Source organism: Platalea leucorodia (assembly GCF_965183815.1).
Source record: "Platalea leucorodia genome assembly, chromosome: 5".
Taxonomy (NCBI): Eukaryota; Metazoa; Chordata; class Aves; order Pelecaniformes; family Threskiornithidae; genus Platalea; species Platalea leucorodia.
This window is the reverse complement of record NC_138827.1, coordinates 93,101,465-93,120,979: the sequence shown is the minus strand read 5'-3', so window position 1 is coordinate 93,120,979 and position 19,515 is coordinate 93,101,465. Positions and strand designations below refer to the sequence as shown.

The 19,515-nt window shown below is 38.2% G+C and overlaps 1 protein-coding gene across 4 annotated transcripts in view; it reads left to right on the top strand.

Moving 5' to 3' along the window:
- DPP10 (dipeptidyl peptidase like 10) overlaps window positions 1–19,515 on the top strand; it is a gene marked incomplete at both ends in the record, with an annotated part of 562,818 nt that overhangs the window by 498,667 nt on the left and 44,636 nt on the right. For all 4 annotated transcript variants that reach the window (XM_082314702.1, XM_082314701.1, XM_082314700.1 and 1 more), the window contains 3 exons: window positions 7,432–7,552; window positions 11,973–12,127; window positions 15,529–15,626. In XM_082314702.1, the coding sequence (XP_082170828.1) occupies window positions 7,432–7,552; window positions 11,973–12,127; window positions 15,529–15,626 (374 nt within the window). The remainder of the gene's footprint in view (window positions 1–7,431; window positions 7,553–11,972; window positions 12,128–15,528; window positions 15,627–19,515) is intronic.

Sequence of the window (19,515 nt, the reverse complement as noted above, 5' to 3'; positions counted from 1 at the left end):
TTAAGTGGGAGCACTGAAGTTGTTCTATAGTTATTAAATAGTTAAATATTATATTATAAATATTATATATAAAATATTAAATATTAAATAGGTATTTATATTTTGTTGGTCAGAGAGTCTGTGGAAGAATCTGATGATTTCCGTGGTTCACAGGTAGGACACTCACCTGTACAGGAAGAGACCAGTGCTTGTTGTAGGGATTTTTTTTTTTAACCGAAGGTATATTGATGCAGATGCCTTCTTTGTTTCCTTTCCAGTTGTATCTGCTCAGTAGCTTTAGAGTTTGGTTGGCACCTTCCTTGAACTAGGTGTTTGTCCTGATGAATTCATGTAGTGACAAACCATGCCATTAGTCACACTGCACCATTTCTTTCCTTCAAGATAAGATGCTGGATTCTGGTTATTGTATTTTTATCTAGTTTCAGGAGCTGTTAAAACTTATGTAAGGGTAAATCATGGCTGCAAAGCCCACTGACATTTGCAGTTTGCATTACATGTTTCTATTATTATTGATGGCAAAATGTATTTGTGCTGATGGTATCAATCGGGAAGTCAAACAAGACTGCCATGCTCAAACTCTGGAGGATTAATTAGAAAGATTCACTCATTAAGTTAGGAAAATAAGTCTCTGATATGTTAACCATTATGGGATAGGTTTCCAAGTTTTCCCTATGATAAATATCAAGACAATTTTAAAGGCTGTGCTAACCAATTTTCTTCTGTTTTACTTGTTAGTTGTTAGTGACTTCTGCTACCATTTCACATTGGGTAATGTGGAACTATTAGACTGGGGATCTGCAAACTTGTGCCTTATAGGACAGCTATACCTTCTCATGGCTTTTAAACTGTGGCCACACTACACTAAGAAGTGTGACACAGGTCAACAAGTACCTGATTGTGGTACAGAGTGTGGAGACATACCTTCAGCTTGGGCAAAGCATGACATGAGTGAGTAGTGCTGCTTTTAGACCCAAGATGGTTCCCTTTCGTATTGGGGAACAGCAGTGGCAATACATTATACCTATATGGTTAGTGTTTGTATAATCTATTTTAAGAACTTGTTGCATGGTAAGCTACCTTATCATATTCATATAAAAATAAGTTTATCCATGAGTAAGTTAGGGAAAGAACTAATGCTAGATTGTTAAGTCTACCTCCTTAACGTCAGGTTTGAGAGAAATTTGCCTCTCAGTCTGGTGGCTTTTCTCTGCAGGTAAGACTGATGACTGGTTCCAGGGAAGGAGATAGTTTTTGTCAGCAAGGGCTGCAGCTCTGTTTCTCTTCCACCTGAAGAAAACTGGGGTTTTGCACATAGGTACAAGTCTGAACTTCGGTGTCTGGATGAATTTCTAGGACACGTGCAAATATCTGATAGTGACTCTGTCTCAGCTGCCAGGGCTAACCAGCTGCTGGCAGCCTCTGGTAGAGAAGCTGCCTCTGCTTTGGTAGAGAGCTCAAAGCCCTGCTTCACACACACTCACTGCTTCTGTGCAGGGTAAGTGATCGCACGGTGACCTCCGCGCAGCTCCAGCCAAACTGCTGCTGCTGCCCAACTGGTGTGTAAAAAGCTTGAACTGTTGCCGATACGCTACCCTGCAGTCAGAGCAGTGACTAAGTGTGGATATGCCCATGCAGAAGGCTTCAGTGGAGCCCCTAAATGGAAAAAGTGGAGTATTTTTCTGTAATTTAGCAGCTTTTGTCTGCCTGTAGTGTTTGAAATGATTAAAGACACACAGGGGGCCTCTCCAGCTATTGGCACGGGGTTTGCCGTTCAGCTGTGGGATTAGATGTCTCTATGTTTTCCCAGCTGTCTGCCATCTGGAACTAACTGCTTGGACTGGGTGCTCTGCTTAAGACCTCAGCCTGAAATAAAATCATGCAATTGTGATACATACTGCAAACATTAAATAAGTGTTTCGGAAGAAATTAATTTAGAAGAAGGTTTATGAAAAAATAGTTTAGAGGCTGACAGATTTGGAAGAAGGGGAAGGATTAGTGCTGTACGTAGAACAGTAGAGCAAGCAGAGCCTCAAATTCTTCACAGTCAGTTGAAAAAAATGTGATCATTATCAAGAATTAATCTCTCACTAATCCAAAACATTCTTGCAGACGTTTTTCATTAATTGGAAAATACTTAATAAAATAATTAAAGAAATGCTCTGGTTTTTTCTTCATTTGGTTTAAGGCTTGATGTGATTAACTGTGCAAAATCTCTAAGAAAGCAAAAAGTCAAATAATTTTGAAGGTCATAGATTTTGATATTTATCCCCATTTACAGCATTATTAGCTAAGGGTCTTGGCTAAAAAATAATTTTAAATGCTTTAAAAATACTTGGGAAATAGGTGGTGAAAAGAAGAGGTTAAAAAAATAGTTTTCATATAAGGTAGCATAGCCTTGTTCCACTTTGTGCCTTTTTCAATTTATTTTCTTATCGTCATGCCTGAAAGCTGTGAAAGCATTTTGGGCACAAAGCCACTGATGTATTCATGAGAATACCTGTCTGATATGCAGTTAGCAACTCCTCTTTTAGCAGTTTTGGAAGATTCAGTAGTTACAGTCAACATTTTAGTACTTGTGATGTAGTAATTAGACCCAAGTGTATACTAAGAAAAGCCTTTTTACTTTTACTTCCTCCCAAATACGTGACTGGAGATAGACTGGCAAAGGAAATTTTTAGTTCATGTGACATTGCCCCAAACACAATATACAAAGTGATGAAGTATGTGGAAGTCCCCACCCTGGAAACCTTTGGGCACGTTTAGTTTTACCTACTGGAGTCAGGATTTTAGGCACATGTATTTGCAAGATTCTGCTCTAAGACTATGTTTTTGTTTTGGTTGGTAATTTGTATCCCAGTGCCATGATTTGCTGCCTGCCTTCCAGTATTTGAGAGTTAAAGACTCTGTTGTAGGAAAAGTGGTAGTCTGAGTTTTCTCCCACCCACTTGCTCTCTCTTTCACTGAATTTAAAAACCAAACTCTGGCTCATAAATTCAGCTTCTCTGTACTGCTGCAGTGCAACTAAGCAGCAGCAGCAGCAGCCGCCACCTAAAAAATAAAAATTTCCATCTAGACTTTGTGTTTTGAAATAAAAGCTTGGAAATATATTTTAATGCAGCATAAAGTAGAACTGCAAGGAGTTTTCTACAGATACTGTTTTCACCAGAAAGCATTGGTGGCAATGTTTAAATTGAGCAAGAAAGCTAAAAATGTATGAACCAAAGAAAAGGAACTTAGATGATATGTGGGGAGGGGAGAGTTTGACCATGATATTTAAAGACTTCCTCTGCTTCTGGGGCCTAATGTAGGTTTTTTTACATGCTTCAGCTGAGGAATATTTCCTTTTCTACTCTTAGTTGGTGTGCTCATGATAATCCACATAAAATAAAACCAATGTCCGTTTTCCTCCCGAAGTCACTTCACAGCTGACACCACCTCAGGCAGCAGGAGGAGCATGGAGTGGTGTCGTGGCCACAACAGGTAAATGGGAGCCAAGGACTAACTAGGGAGAAAAAGCCCGCTTCACTGCTCTCTGGTAAAACCATAGTAGTTGTGCACATGCTTCTAGTCGCAGCTATTTCAGAGAGACACAAAGCCAAGACGCTTAGCCGCTGGTCAGTGTTGGGTGTACAAATGCTAGAAAAAAGCAAGCAAGATCTATTCAGACTTGTGAGCAAAATTAATTTCAAGTGGTTATCTGTTACAATTTCAGTGGTTTTGAAGTTACATATGAGGTACATTTGTACCGTATAAATATACTGGGGAGAAGAATTGACAATGAGTATGCCTTTTAGAAATGTCTTTCTTGGCTGCATTGCTCTGGCAGTAACGTAAGATGGGAGACTGGTTTTTGTGTCTACACAAAGCACTTGTGCTTAATTGAATCCACAGCTTGGATTTACAGGGAGCAAACCAAAGAGCCTCTCGGGCCACGACTAGTAGCCTTTACGATAATCTTGTCAGTCCTATTACAACTCTGCTGCCTGTTTTGCTGCAGAAATCAACATTTTAACTCCAAGTCCTTATTTCCAAGAGGTGAAGGAGTTAATTACAGATGAGAACTTTGGCATGGTCAGGAATGGAGGGGAATTCAGCCCTGACTGCAGGGGTCAGGCAGCATCATTGTAGGAAATCTGTACGACGCCATTCCTGGTGGTACAAACGGCAGTTTGGGGGCTTTATGTGGAAAATGGCACCTCCTGAAATATAACAAGTATTCAAAATTATAGATGAGATTAAATGACTAACGATAATGGTGGATCTTTCTAAGATGTTTTTACAGCCTCAGGCATGAGGATATTGATCTTTTGAAATGCTGCAGGCAGTGCAGAGCGATACTTGCCAGTGCGCCAACCCTAAATCATTGATGTGCATTTACATGCTGTTTAGTTATGTGGAGGAACAGGAACGGTTGTATTTCATAAATGTTTTGCAAAGGAACATAAATTCATCATTTTTAATGTTAAATTCAAGTAAGCCATGAGCTCAAGGCTTGCTAGGGAGAGAGCTGCTGGGTGGCTTTGAAGTTTTTCAAGAACTATAAAATGTTCCAATCCATGTGTTCAAGAAAAAAATTGTTCTTTGGGCTAGCTTTCAAAGTTGAAAGAACACGTGCCACAAGTGATGAGGAGAGAAGAGAAACTTCAGATGACAGAGTAGACTAAGAGGATTGTGGGGATGTTCAGAGGGTGGCTGAGAACTGGTTGAGGATGGAGACGAAGCCACTTTAGGAAATGAATGGGGAATAAAGCTGAGGAAGCCAGCAATCAGTGGCCGAACAGTGAGTATTCCTTCTGAGATATTTACTTATCAGAAATGTGTCGAATGGAATTAGCAATGCCTGCTAATTAGTAATAACAGGATTAAAGACCTTTTCATGGTTCAGTCATAAAACAAGTAGTTCTTAATCCTGTACTTTGACTGGCAGTGATGGCTTTAAATGAAAGTTTTTCATTGCAGAGACTAGACACTATGGGTATCTTCACCATTAAAAATACAAATGGCCTGAAAAGGGGGAGAGAAGCAAAAACAATACTTCTGATCTTCAAAACTGAATTAGATTGAGCTCATGTAATTAAAGAAGTTTAAATAAAATAGAATCATTTGATCAAGTAGGCTTTTTTAGTAATCTCCTGAAAGCAGTTGTTTGTAGAAGAAGAGATTGTCAACTGAAAGAAATCACTCCTTCTTAAGCAATAGTCAGTAGAGTGGTTCCCACTGCTTATGCTATCTGGAATTTATTCTGATAGGAATATTTTTAGTTCACTTAAATAGCAAGTACTTGGCTAAATTATTTTTATTTTCTTCAGTAAGAAATTAACCATGCCTTGTTATTACTTGTATGTGTTTCTTTTGCCTTAGAAAAAAAAGTACATTTTTACTGTGGAAATATACATTGACAAGGAGTGTTTGTCGATATTATTTCAAAAGCTTGATATGTCCAGCTTTCTCTAATCCTTGTTTTCTCGTGGTGTTAATGCTGGGTCATGCATCAGCTTCCCATAAATTCTCAACTGTACCAAATATTATTTATAAAGCTATAAATGTAGTTACTGGTTAGTACATTTTGGATTATTCAAACTGGATCAACTATTTTTACTTCCGTTTTGAACTCACTGCCGAGTTTTGAATTTCTGACTATAAAGAACTTTGTTCCAAGTCACCCTTGATTCCCAGCAATGGTTAAAATCATTGCATTTCTCATTGTATGAAAAAACTCAGCTCTATTGCTTTATGCAGCAGAAATCATGAAGTGGCTACTGTTAAAAATCAAGAAATGCCATTAGTTTGGGGACTCATAGGGAAATCTATTTCAGATGGTAATTTAGAAGCAAAGAGAACAGCAGTAATAGTGATAATAATACTTTGCTCTCTGGTTAGTATTTTCCCATAAGTCGTTTATCATAGAAATATGAGAGAATGATAAACCACTAGGCTTTTAAAATGGTCTTTGGTGGAAATACGTTTACTTCATGTTAGCAGTCCCTGAGATTCTGTATATAAGTGTACACTGATGAAATCGTGGTACAAAAATTTCTATTGTGTGTTGCTTCTCTAGTGCTGTTAGCTGCATTTTCTTAGTGTGAATCAGGTTGGGTGCATAATATTGATACTAAGTTGATTCCGTTGTTAAGCAGTTCGAGCACATATGTGGCCATTGTAATTTAACGATAAAGCGAAGAAAAAGGCTATGACTCTGAGACGATTATAGCTGAAATAAGAGTCTAGTCACAGGCATCGACAGCTCAGGAAAATGAGGTATGCAGGAGTACCGACAAAAGGGATTAAGAGCATTATAACAGGAAATGCTAGTAGCTGCGGTTCTGCTTTTTATGCCCGTCTGTAGCTTTTGGCTTGTTGGTATCCCTGATGTTTGTTTCTTATTAACCCAGACAAGGAAAGGTGGCGCCAGTGAAGAAGTTTGGACAACACATACGTAACTTGTGTTGCAGTGAAGTGCTAGAAGGTCTCCTGGCCGATAGGAGAAAGGCAGACACATAGCCCATTGTGGCATACGTCCGAGTACATAAGAATTTCCATGTCATAAACCTTCCTCATCATCCCTGTATTTGTCTCCTGCCCTTTTCTCCATCCCCATACTCCTCCAAAGTCTTTTATTATTCTTTTTTTTCCCTTTTTTTTTTTTTTTTTTTTACTTTATCTTTCTTTTATTGCACTTTGTCATGGAGCCTGGAGCGAAGTCTCACAAAATGAGTGAACTTGAAATCCTTTGCAACAAAGTGAGCAGGGAAAGAAAAGCAGACAAGGCTGAGAAGTGGCAGTGAAGGAGGAAAGGGCTGTCCGTCTAGTCTGTTACTCACAGGAAAAGCAGGAGAAGCCTAGACTTGAAAATAAAGGGCATTTATATAGCACACTTGAGGTAAAATGTTTGTGTGTCAAAGTCAGAAATAGCGTCAACAAGCTGAGAAAAGTTAATGGCAGTCTGCTATTTATTTTTGCTTCTCTAGTATGTTCTCACTCTGTGATATAAAGCTGTAACTTACATTTATGATGTATGTACTGTGCTGCATGTACTTGTAGAAGTGTTTCTAACTTCCCAGCCAGCAAAACAGATTATTTTATTAAATAGAATGGAATTAATGGAAAGTTTCTTTACCTATTCAACTGTTACGAAACTTGTCTCCTGTATGATTCTGAGGAATGTAATAATATTTCTTAAAGTGACTAGAAACATGTCAACTGGGAAGACAATTTCAAAGGAAGAATTTGGCTTGGCATAAGTATTAAAAGTTTGCTTAGTTTGTCCAAATTGATAATAAAAGGAAATATGAAGCCAATGTTGGTGAAAACTCATGCTGAATTATTCTGTAGACTGTTCTGAGCCTAAGGAAATTATGTATTCACTGCTGAACATTCATTTGTATCTACCGAAATGTTCTTTTTTCTCTCCATTCCTCTTACTTCATCCAGATTTATATTTTTGAAAATAACATCTACTATCAGCCTGATGTAAAGAGTAGCTCATTGCGCCTGACATCTTCAGGAAAAGAAGGAATTATTTTTAATGGAATTGCAGACTGGTTATATGAAGGTAAGCCGGACAAATATATCTGTTTATTAAAACAGATGAGAAGTTCTTGTACAGACCCAAGAGCACAAATCTATTCATTTCAGAAAATGCTATCTAAGGTTGTTTTTGCTTCTTTGCCTTCTCATTTTCTTGCAAGATTGCCTTTGTGTGTATTCATACTTTGTATTGACTGCTGTTTTGCATATAACAATATTTTCTGAGAAAGAGGATTTTACTTTCAACCAGAATGTATCAAATGTATTATGAACACTAGGTAGTATGTAAAAAATGCTTGATGTGGGGTTTTACCACCAACTTCAGTGGGGCTGGCATTTCAAATAGAGCTATTCAAATAAAACTGAACACGCTGTATGTTTTACTTATCTAGAATAACTCCATTCATACCTTTGGATCTATTCTGGGTTTACAACGCAAGCGAGGAGGGAAAGGACTCAGTTTGTTGCTTGTGTGCACAACAGTACCAATCTATTTACAGTTAAAACATCCTAATAGAAGGCGGCACAGAAGAATCATAGCATAGAAGCAGAATTGGCTAGGTTTTCTTTTTTTGCTGCCAGATACATAGCAAAAGGTGATCAAAGATGATACTGTCCCATGCCTCACTTTTTTTTTATCAGTGTCTCTCCTTCAGCCTCAGTGGTGGTTGGTGCGCTGTGTTACTGTGACTCACGAGAGACTCCAGCCCCTCAAGCCAGGCGGTAACATTGTGCCTGGCTTTAAGAACATGCTTGAATCCAATTTGAGTGTTTTGACAAGATTTAAACGTGTCATACTGTTACCTCAACAGTGGCTGCTACTTGTGCTTAAATCAGCATGGGCTAGACTCCTGGAGAGCTTGCTGTTGCTGGAAGGCAGTGCCAAAATGGAGTGGAGAACAGCTCAGTTTGTGGTGTCCTCTGGCTTCTGAAGCTATCTTCTACATAGTACCACAGGATGCTTCTCTCTGCACCCAAAATGCTTTTAACATAATAATAAATTAAAAAATGGGAGTAGATTATCCAGCTTGATACAGGAGCTTAAAATTAGTACACATTTCAGTTTTTTTTTTTTATGGGACTCATTTATTTAATAGATAAATAGCTCAGTGTTAAATACTTAAGCTACCCGAAATATACAGCTTCTCATATGTGGAGATTTGCAGGCAGAGTGGTTTTTAGGAATGGTGTTATGGCATATAGCAAGGAACTTCAGTGGGGCCCTTAGAAATGGTCTATCCATTCCTCCTGGGATTTCAGTAGTTATGAGCAGATAGCTCGCATAGATATTTTTTAAAATCTCTGCCCAAGTAAACTCTGAAATTAGGGTGGTAGTTTGCATGCCTTAGCCACATAAATGCCTGTGTCTGATGATTACCCACTTCCAAGGTTTCTATTAATGTTTTGAAATGTTTTAATGTGTCAGGACATTTCAAAATGTAAGGACAAAGGACAGCTTTGGAATGGAATATCATTCTATATGCACTTCATATTCTTCAAATCTAACATGACTGCATGCAGATTGAAGAATTTAAGCATGTGTAGTTCATTGAAGTTGATATATTGAGTTTCTGCTGAAACAAAGTGAAGTTAGTAAGAGTCACAGTCATGGATGTAACAGGGCAACTCTGGCTCCAATTCTGCAAGCCTTTTGAGGACATCTGTTCAGAAGAGGGCAGCCTGTGTTTCTCTTCTCTTTGGGGTGCAGCTGGGTGCAGCATGGAGCTGCAGTGGATGGCACATAATGAAGGATCATTCTACAGCTCTACTCCACAGAACAAAATGTGAGATTCTTTAAAAAACCTTCCTTCCTAGTCTGCAAAGGATAATAAAGATATCATAGGATAATTCAGGTTGGAAGGGACCACAAAAGGTTACCTAGTGCAACTGATCTGTTCTGGTATTTGCCAGGCATTTTATCTGAGCTGTCTGGAAGGGACGGAGTAGACCACATCTAAGAATTACACAGATAGAAGTTTAAGACATATTTTAATGGAAGAAATGTCGGGGGGTTTATATGATTTGGATCTCTGCATTCATGAGATGTACATTTAGGAACTAAAGGGAATCAAAACTAATTTATTTTATTTGAAACATGCCAATATGCTGATTTTTTAATATATTTCAGCTTACATATATATCTCAGAAACAGTATCTGAAAGAGGCTGATGTGGATTTTTTATAACTTCATTTGTTTTAAAGATCAACAAAGCTGTTGATAAAACAAGTGACTGTTCCTTTAAGCTGCAAATATTTCATGATGAACAGAAAAAGAAAGTGGGGTAACTTGGAAAGAACAGGAGCAGCTAGCACAATAATGGCAATGATGCTAGTCTGAGGTTATGCTCCTGCTTCACTGTGTGTGCCCATCCTTCCTACAGACACATTTTATTAATTAATATTTGGGACTGAAAGGCTTTAAAGCTTCACAGAACTTCTTTAGCTGACAAGAAAACAGACCTCTTCATATGTGCTGTGGATGATTTACTGCCTGTGAACACATGGATACATAGGTCTAATACAGGGCTGATTTTCAAAACCACCACGAGCCTGTTGCTGCTTTTTTGAAATGGAAACCAGGTGTATTCACCCAAATATCTTGTACCTCCACATCAGTTACCGCCTCTGCTGTTCTTATTCCATCTCTACAGCTATACACGTACCTTTGTCATGAGAAGGAAAAGCAAAAGGTGTCCAGTCTGGGACTAGAAAGTTTCTGAAACGGTCTGGAAGGTGATACGCATCTCAAAGCCTTCCTCCTGATGCATGTCCTAAAGCCTTCCTTAAGTGATTTTGCCCATTCTTTTCCTATTTTTTTTAATCCCTGGCCCAAATATCTGTTGCATTTCCTGACTTACAGAGAACTCTTTGGCTTCCTAGGGATGCAGGCAGGCAGGCAGTGGGCTCTTCTCCACAATATACATTATTAAAGTCAGGGTAAAAGAGAATTCTGTCTGTACACATTGGAGGACCACAGTCTCTTGGCGTGGATGAATATACTGCTTCTTTCCCATTAACCATTGTTGAAGTTAGAGCAGCCCTCTACTTTCAGTACTGTTTTTAATAGCATCAGAAGCTGAGCAGGCTGAATACTGCCTAGATGAAGTTAAGAAGTTTTCAGTTGAATTCAGAACTGTTCCTCCTTTTGACCTCATTTGTTTTCTTTCATCATTTGCATGAGTTTGTTATTAGCATTTTACCTTACACAAGCATTTGGGAATAGCTTTTCTTTGTGTGAATAACCTTGCTTGAATGCAAACAGTAAAATTTTAAAACAAATACAGTTGTGATTTTTGCTATCTGATATTCACCATTCATTCTCTCCTGTGTAAAAGGTTTTAGTTATCCAGCCAGGGAGAGAAGCATGACCCAGAATATATGACTTTGAATATGAGTCCTAGCTTCATTGCACCTAACCCTAGATAATTCAACCCATTAAGCTGCTTCAAAACTTTCAGAATATGATTAGCATCTTGGAGTCTCCATTAACAATTTAAGTAGTTTCATAGGTAGGCTCTTAAATTAGATATGCAGTCAGACCTTTGTTCCAGTTAGTATACTATTCTCAATTAGTTTTCCAACCAAATTCTTCAAATTTAAATACAAAATGCTCACCAAACAAGTCAACATATCAAATATGTAATGAAAAAAATCTAAGTCTTTTCGCAAGTGGAAGGCAGAAGACCTGTACAGGGTGAGTTTGGAGTTGGTCAGGAGCTGCTTTACCAGGATTCCAGGAGTCTGGGTGCTCTTCTATGGTTGTTTCTGTTTTGTTTCTTTCTAATATGAAATACAATGACAATAAATGTAAGAAAACATTGCATGACATTTTGGAGAATTACTTTCATTTGGAAATCAAATAAAATTTACGTAAAAATCAAAAGGTTTGTTTGGATTTTCAAATAGTTACATTGCAGAAAAGCTGAACTTTCTAAGAATTAAAGCTGACCATTAGACTGAGGCAAGAAAGCCAAAATATTGCACTCCAAAAATGATTACATAAGTATCACTGTGTGAGGATCTGCATGTTACCAGGTGCCACAGCTCAGAGAAATCGGGTATACTAAAATTTTGTATTAAAAGAAAAAGAAAGGGTTGACAATCCTGAAAAAACTGTCTATTAAAATGGGCCAAATCATTTAAAAATTAATTAAACACATCTAATGAAATGCAATAGAACTAAACATATGGCAGTTACAATCATCTTTCACGTTTAGATGATTTATTGACATCAGCGAAAGCATTCATTTGAGGAAAATGGTTAAACTTTGGTCTTTCAATATGCCTTGTTATCCAAACATTCAACTCGGGATGATTTGAAATTACTGAAATTACAACAGACACATTTCAAGTAGGCACAGAAAGAACAAATCAGTGCCAAGTGAATGAGCTGGAAACTATGTGACGGTTATTTTTATGGATCCTAAGGAGATCTGGTTTTGCAGAGGAACTTCTTCATTCTCACATTGCCCACTGGTGGTCTCCAGACGGTGAAAGACTGGCGTTCCTGACCATAAATGACTCTCTGGTACCGAACATGGTTATTCCCCGGTTTACTGGAGGTCTCTATCCAAAAGGAAAACAGTATCCATATCCAAAGGTAAGATGAATGTGAGCATAGCCCCCGCCTCCTGTTCCTTGTTCAGTGATAGTATTCAACCATATGGAAGGAGCGTTTCTAGACAGTAACAGAGGCTGATTTTGTTCATGTTGCTTTTCAGGAAATATTAATTACATTTTTTTTCAGTAGACTGTAACACCTTTTCCTGGAAAGAAACTATCGGGTGAGGGAGCAGCAGACGAACTGATTCGTAGTAATTTCATCATTGATATATATGGCTTGATAAAATCAATCCACTGCTTCTGAGAGAACGGTAATATGTTTGAAGGACTGCACAGAAAAAAAGATTCTGTCACAACTGCACTGGAGTCATACACGCTGTGTGCAGAGCGCAGGGCATGGTCCATTGCAGTTATATAGATCTCAGTAAATTATGCTGTTATTAATAAATGTGACAGACTGGCCTTGAGTAAGATAAGCCACAGTAAAATCTTTTCCTGGCCATCAAAATGAGGAAGAAAAAAATATATAAAAAAATAGAGCTATCACTGAGTTTCAGAAGATTTAGAGAAAGGTTTTTAGATTTGTGTTGGAAAGTGAAAGAACAGCCCAGGCAGGGATAATGTCTGAAATCGCTCCTCATTTTCTGGGGATTTCCTGGTTAGATGCCTCCCTAGCCATTGTTTTTGTGCTGAGCTCCAGCACAGGTATTATCTTCTGACTGATCAGTTTATCCATCCCTTGTGTGCAATTTCAAAGTATCTGAGTTCCTTTCTGATGGGGTATGTAGGTCCATGCATGTGGTTCTCCTTTGACATTTCAAGGGAAGTTCATTGAGGGCTTTAGAAAATATTACCGTTACCCTATTCCTGCTATCATTTTTTGGTGATGACCTTTTATTCTTGGTGGGTGGACAGTTAGACTGTACCAGGTACTATGAAACAATAGTATGCATGATATAAATATAACATATTTGTGCTATGAAATAATACTCTAAAATAATGAGGTAACAGTACTTTCAGAGGTAGTTTACATGCTTGCATTGGCAAAAGGCCTTGAGCAACAGAGCAAAGAAAAAATTAAGGAATATTTTTAAAAGTCAGCTTTGTAAACAAGAAATGAGTAATTCCATTTCATTAGCAATTCAGCATAAAAGTGATACACAATATTACTTCAGTAATCTCATTAATGAAAAAACATTATCTTTATTTAATGTCTCCATTTAATGCCAATTTAGCTACGCGTTAAACATCATTAATTGGTAATGAAGCTTGTGGTATAGCAACAGCGATGAAAAAAAAAAAGGTTTGGTCTTTATTATAGAATGAAACCATTGGAGAAAATTGTATCTATGATTAAAAAATAAAATGAAACCCACATGTGTTTGTGAATACTGGAACATGCGCATCTGTGTACATGTCATAAGCACAGACTGTATTCTTCAAAAAAAACTGTGAAAAAGAAAGTTCAAATATTGTTAAATACAATAATTAAGAACAAAGTACGATTTCAATGTAAAGAGTTCTTGCACTACTGAACAAATGCTTTGGGTATTATACAAAATTTATGTTATTTATATTGTCCTGAGGAGACCCTGAATTGTAGAGGAGTTGAGGCTGTTCACTGTCAAGGGAGACATGTGGATGTGAGCGTTTTCTACTCAGATAGATAGAAAAACCACCTTCAGTCCACTCCAGGCTGCAGGATCGCTCGGTGTTGGCCCCACTGACCACAGCACCTCCCCAGCTGCAGGGACAGACCCTGTATCAAGCTAGAAGCCACTGCTCTAGAGCTGTAGCTTAGACGTGTCCACGCAGCAGAGTGGGGCACACCATGGATATTTGTAGCAGAGACAGTGCGTTGGGGCAGTGCAGCCCCGAAGGGAGACCAGCTCAGGCTGGCAGCCTGCGTTGGGCAGTGCCGTGCCACAGACCCCTCTGCCGCGTCCGGAGCAGGGCTGGTGATGGCAGAGCTGGGGCAGTGCTGTACTTCTGCGCTTCACGTTCAGGGGCTAGCACAGATCTGGCCATGCCCGTGGTGAAGGCGTGCTTTAGAGTGTCTCTCTACAGCTCATACTCATGCTGGATAGTAATTACTCATGGCAGCCCTCCCAGGGAGAAGACTGGGATACCACTATGTGATCCACGTAAGGTGCAAAGGATGTAAGGAGACTGCAGTTGTGTCCTAAGGACTTGATCTTTCAGTGGTTTTCTTCCACGGTTCTGCATTTGTGTAAGCTGTGTTCATGCAAAGGATGCCTTTGAAAGACCACATTTCTTTTGAGGCAAATGTAAAAGTTTTTATGAAAAAAAAAAAAAAATTCCACAAGTCTAATTAAATCCATTTTCAAAACTTCTTTTTAGCACTAGTAAAAATCCACAAATGCCACTTTCTTGTCCCCCATATCACTCATTATATTTTGAGATAAGTCCAATTTCTAAAGGGAATTTGTGGGTGTATTTCAGCCAAGCTATATTGCATTTCTAAATATCCCTGTGAAGAGCCAGATATACAACTTTGTAGTTTATTATGATTAAATCTGTAGAATCAGTGATTTTACCTTGTCCTTCCGATATTAAACAGGAGTCAGCCTCATTGACAGAACACACTTTTCATCCCCCATATCCCAAGGACGCTATATAGTGTTGTGTGACTCCAGTGATTTACATGAAAAAGAAGCTTGAATATAATATAGCGAGGAAAGGGAGATGGGACTAGCAGCACCTCCTTGCCAGCCCTCCGGAGCCTTTTATTGCCAGTCCTTTCTCTTCATCTCAGGAACCTGCCTTAGTAATGAGCCGTGTTACCTGGAGGAGGAGGAGTCCCACCTCCCTGTAGATCCTCAGGACTTATCACACTCTTCCCAGTGGATATATATCAAACTGCCATTTTATTCCCCTTTAGCAACAAGAAGGATTTTGTTTCTCTTAGAGCTGGCCTGCCAAATCATCTGGGTCCTGAACAGGGCCAGAAATAGAGGTTTCCATCTCAGCATGCCAGGGAAGGAAGACTGGGGGAAAATGGTAAAAGAAGAGGAAAAGGAGGAATGTTTTCCCAGATATAGGACAGCTTTTTGGAAGAAGGAACAATAGGGTCTGGAAAAGACTTTGATGGAGGCTGGGTTTAACTGCTGATTTAGGAACTGGCTGTGCTTTTGCAGCGGACTTTACTGAACTGGGCCAAACCACTTCTAGCGTTGGTCCCTTGCTCTGCACAGGAAGGTCTGCCATCGTAAAAGCAGTGAGAGAATTACTTCATTAATACTTTGTATTTTTATCTGTGTAATTCATATGGCTGTGAAATTATTTTTTAAAACTTAAGATTTTGTAATTGCAATGATTTCTCACTGTTATAGAGATACTGAATTATGTTAATAAGTGATTCTGTTTACCTCTCACTGATTCAGTGCCTCTAAATCTCCTATTTTCTTTTTTTCAAAGGCAGGTCAAACAAACCCAACAATAAAGCTGTTTGTAGTTAATCTGTATGGACCAGCACATACACTGGAACTGATGCCACCTGACAGCTTTAAATCAAGGTATATAATTTCGTTGTTTTGAAACTCATGTTTAATTTAACCTGACTGTCTCTCAGGCTAATCATTGCCTTTTTCCATCAGCACAACACTTATCTTTGATCTCTGTCCCCATGGCTGAACATAATGATGATAAAATAAAATATAGCTGTATTGGATTGATGCTCCTCTTAAAAAACACAGGGATCTGGTATTTGCTCATGTCTGAGGTCCTGAGAAGCTCCAATTTGCTTGAAATATGTGAAATTAAGAATCTGAAGCTATGGTCAAAGGAGCTCTGCTTCTGAGGTTGTTACTGCATTCACTCCCAGCCTTTCCTTGCTGTGTGCCAACTTGTTGCTTTCAGTTTCTGAAATGAGATTGCAGAATATCGAAGTGTATTACAAATGCAAAGAACACATAATCAGTGTTCCTCATTTAGCGAGAAATATTCTGAACTTTTCAAATCCAGTAGGTTACGGAAAGTTTCGTTTCTCATCACGGCTGACAGATGCAGTGAGGTGACAGAAGGTGAGATGCGATGCCACCAGATCACATAGACTAAGAAGGACTGTGCTGTGTTTTCTGGGAGAAACTGCTTCGGAACCACTGAGCTAATTTAACAGTCCCTTTGACTTTGGGGCTGAAGAAATGAGGTCTGGCTGCAACCGGTGAATCTCCTGATAAAGTTACTACCTTAAGCTGAGCTCCCGATTACCTGTCCTCACTTTGAGGTGCCTTGAAGCTTTTGTTTAAGGGCAAAAAAGTTTTTGTCCCTTCCCATATGCATTACCAGTTTGTAGAATTGCAGTTGCATTGATTAAGTTCCAGTTGTGGTTTCAGTGCACATGTTAATGATCTTCTAACCCTAAATTATTATATAATATAGGTAATAATAACAATAAAAGAATTACCACAGTCCAGATCTGACTGCAGTCTGAGGGCCAGGGAAGTGCAACTTCCTCTCTTCACTCAGGGCATTTTCAGATGGGGAAAGACATGGAAAGGATTGGCAACCATGAGGCTACCTCTACCTAAAAAAACCCCTCTGAATATAGTTGCTGTTTTTGCAGTTCCTACAAAACCCAAAAGATTTTTTGGTAATTGTTCCCAAAACAATCAGGATGTTAGCATGGGCACTGATTCGCAACCATTGCAACCAATTTTAAGCTGGCGTAGCTCTCTTCTACGCAAATTGAGGTACCCTAATTTAGTGCAGGAATAATTTAATAGTGAATTATGCCTTGCAGTTATTTATGTCAGCTGGAATGCTTACTGATTGTGTTAGTGAAAGGAATGATTTTGTGCTTTTTGAAGTATTTTCTTTCTGTTGATGGGCTACTACTGAAAAACATAATAAAATCTCCTGCTGCTTGCTAACCCTTCATTAATTTAAGTGATAGTGTAAGATGTGAAAGAGATTCCTTGCCATCAAGATTAGCATCTTAACTCTCTTAAACAGCATTAAAATTGTCCTTTAAATGTCAGAAGGCACGAAGAAGTGAAATGAGAAAGCAATGTGTAAATCCCCAAGAAAAAAAAAATCTTGAAAATGTTGTTCAGATGTTATGGTTTCATTCTAGATTTTTCAGATTCATTCTTCTTCCCCAGCAGATTGAAAATAAAAGTAGAATCAAATGAATGAATATTGCTATTGTAAAACCTTTTTTGCATCTTGAAGCTGAAGGCTAGCAATAGCTCAATTTGTGGAATTTCTTTTGTAAGCCTTAAGGGGCATCTTTGCGAGGTTGTTGAGTGCTTGATGAAGATATTGCTGCTGTTTAATTGAAATAATATTCATGTTTAAAATTCTGTTTTGCTGCTGTATCAGAAGACAGAGTAAAACTATTTAAACCTGGAAAACAGTTAGTTTCCTCTTAATTTTAGCAATTAAGGTATAATGTCCGTGCTATAAAATTTAGAAAAATTATATAGTTTTCAACCAAGTATACTGTGAATCTTATATTCTGACTCTGGATTTGAATAGCTGTCAGTCATCACACTGGTCATCAATCCATATATATCCATATATCAATATATATACCAGTATGAAGAATGAGCTTTGAACAGGCCTTTCTAGAGTGGAAATATTTGGAGTTTGTAGTGGGTGGGAGGGTTTTTTTTAAAGTATTAGCTTTTGTAATGAAAGTAGTAGCTACTTTTAGCATTCAATTTTTTCAGTACCTTTCTAATCCATTCATTATGGAGTCAGCAAATAGGTCATGGGAGTCTTTCAGAATTAAATGGAATGGGACACTATTATATATAGTTTTATGGATCTTTCAGGGCAGAAACATTTTGGAAATACATATTGTACAAGTCATAACCAACTGCTGTTATGGGAGAGATTCACTCCTATGCAGAGAAACCACACAAGTGAGTAGGAAAGAGGGCTTCTGTTATTTATAACCACAAAAAGTAACATTCAGATTATCAACTCTCCCCAAACTGCATGCAGTACAGTCTGAAGACAGAAAACTGTTTCTCTCATTTTTAGGGCATCTGGGAACTTGATGTAATATTGAGTAAATTCAATGTTCTGCCTTCATTTACTTCTTGCAGTGATTCTACAAAGGTCCTTGGTAATATTTCCCAAGTTTTGTCCAGGTTATTCTGTTATAAAGATACCAATAGCATTTGTAAATTTACTTCTGAAAGTTTTATTCTGTGGAAAAATTTACCATCTACTGTGCACTGTTAATGCCACAAAAAGACTGCCAGTCTTCCTTTAAACATGTAGTTGTATTCTCTGCAATTACTGTTTCGCCCTTGGGGTTTCCATTCTGTGTGTACAATTACATTATGTTTTCTTCAGTTGCAAACATGATTTTGCACTGCAGGGTTTTTTTTTTCTCATTAGTCCTAGAAAGCCAATATACATGTAAGATGAAATACGTGTGCATTTGTACACTGCTAGCTCCTGAAGTTCCAGTTGGAAAGTTTATACCTCCTGCTGCAAATCTTGAAAAAGCGATGTGGTGTGCAAGCAGTCAGTTCAAACCACTATACCTTACGACACCTGAAGAATCCTTGTAACTGGTGATATTTAGGTATAAGGTATAGAAATAATGTAGGCTGATTTTTCAAACCCCATGCTTGAATTTAGACCTGTCAGGCAGAAAAATTTCGTTTCTTTTCCAAAGTGAAAATTGCTAAGACAGAGAAGACATGAAATAACACATGAAAGAAGTTGCAGTTGAATTATTAGAGTAGAGCTGTGCTTCCATACATGATGAAAAGATTTTTCTGCTAGAACTGTGTATTGGCTCTCGAAAGTCTCAGCATGGGAGTCATCCACTGTTTGCTTTCCCCATTCTCAGCCACAGTGAGCAAGCTGCATTGGCTCTGCACTATTCCCAGCCACTGCTGACCAGGTAGTTTTAAAATGCACTACAAGAAATTAAGTCAGTCAGTCGTTTTTCTTACTTTTTCCAAGTAAGTATTTAAATGCCTGAAAAAATGCTAGATGTCCGCATTCTCATTTAATATATACCTGCTTTTAAAGAGACTGAAATATACAGTCAGACCCTTCTGACTTTGTACGACAAATTTAAATAATTTTTATTGGTTTTAATTAATCTTTTTTAATGGCACTGGAAACACTTAAGAAATTGAGTTTGCATAAATACAAATAATGCTCTTATAAGACTCACCAATGTTTTTATTATCCACGCATTTCCAAATCAACAAAATAATTTGGATATTTATGTACTTCCAGTTTGAAATCTCCTTTTGAATCTAGAAAGGTTAGTTTTATACTTCTGGCAACCAGTTTATCTGAGCCTTGCTTTGGAATAGAAAGCTTATTTGATTCTAACTGGCAATGGGAAAGATGGAGGGGTGTGCAATTTGGTGTTAAAAAAACTGGGGTTTACTCTCAGCTTTTCTTAGATATTTTATGTCTAGTCACTTC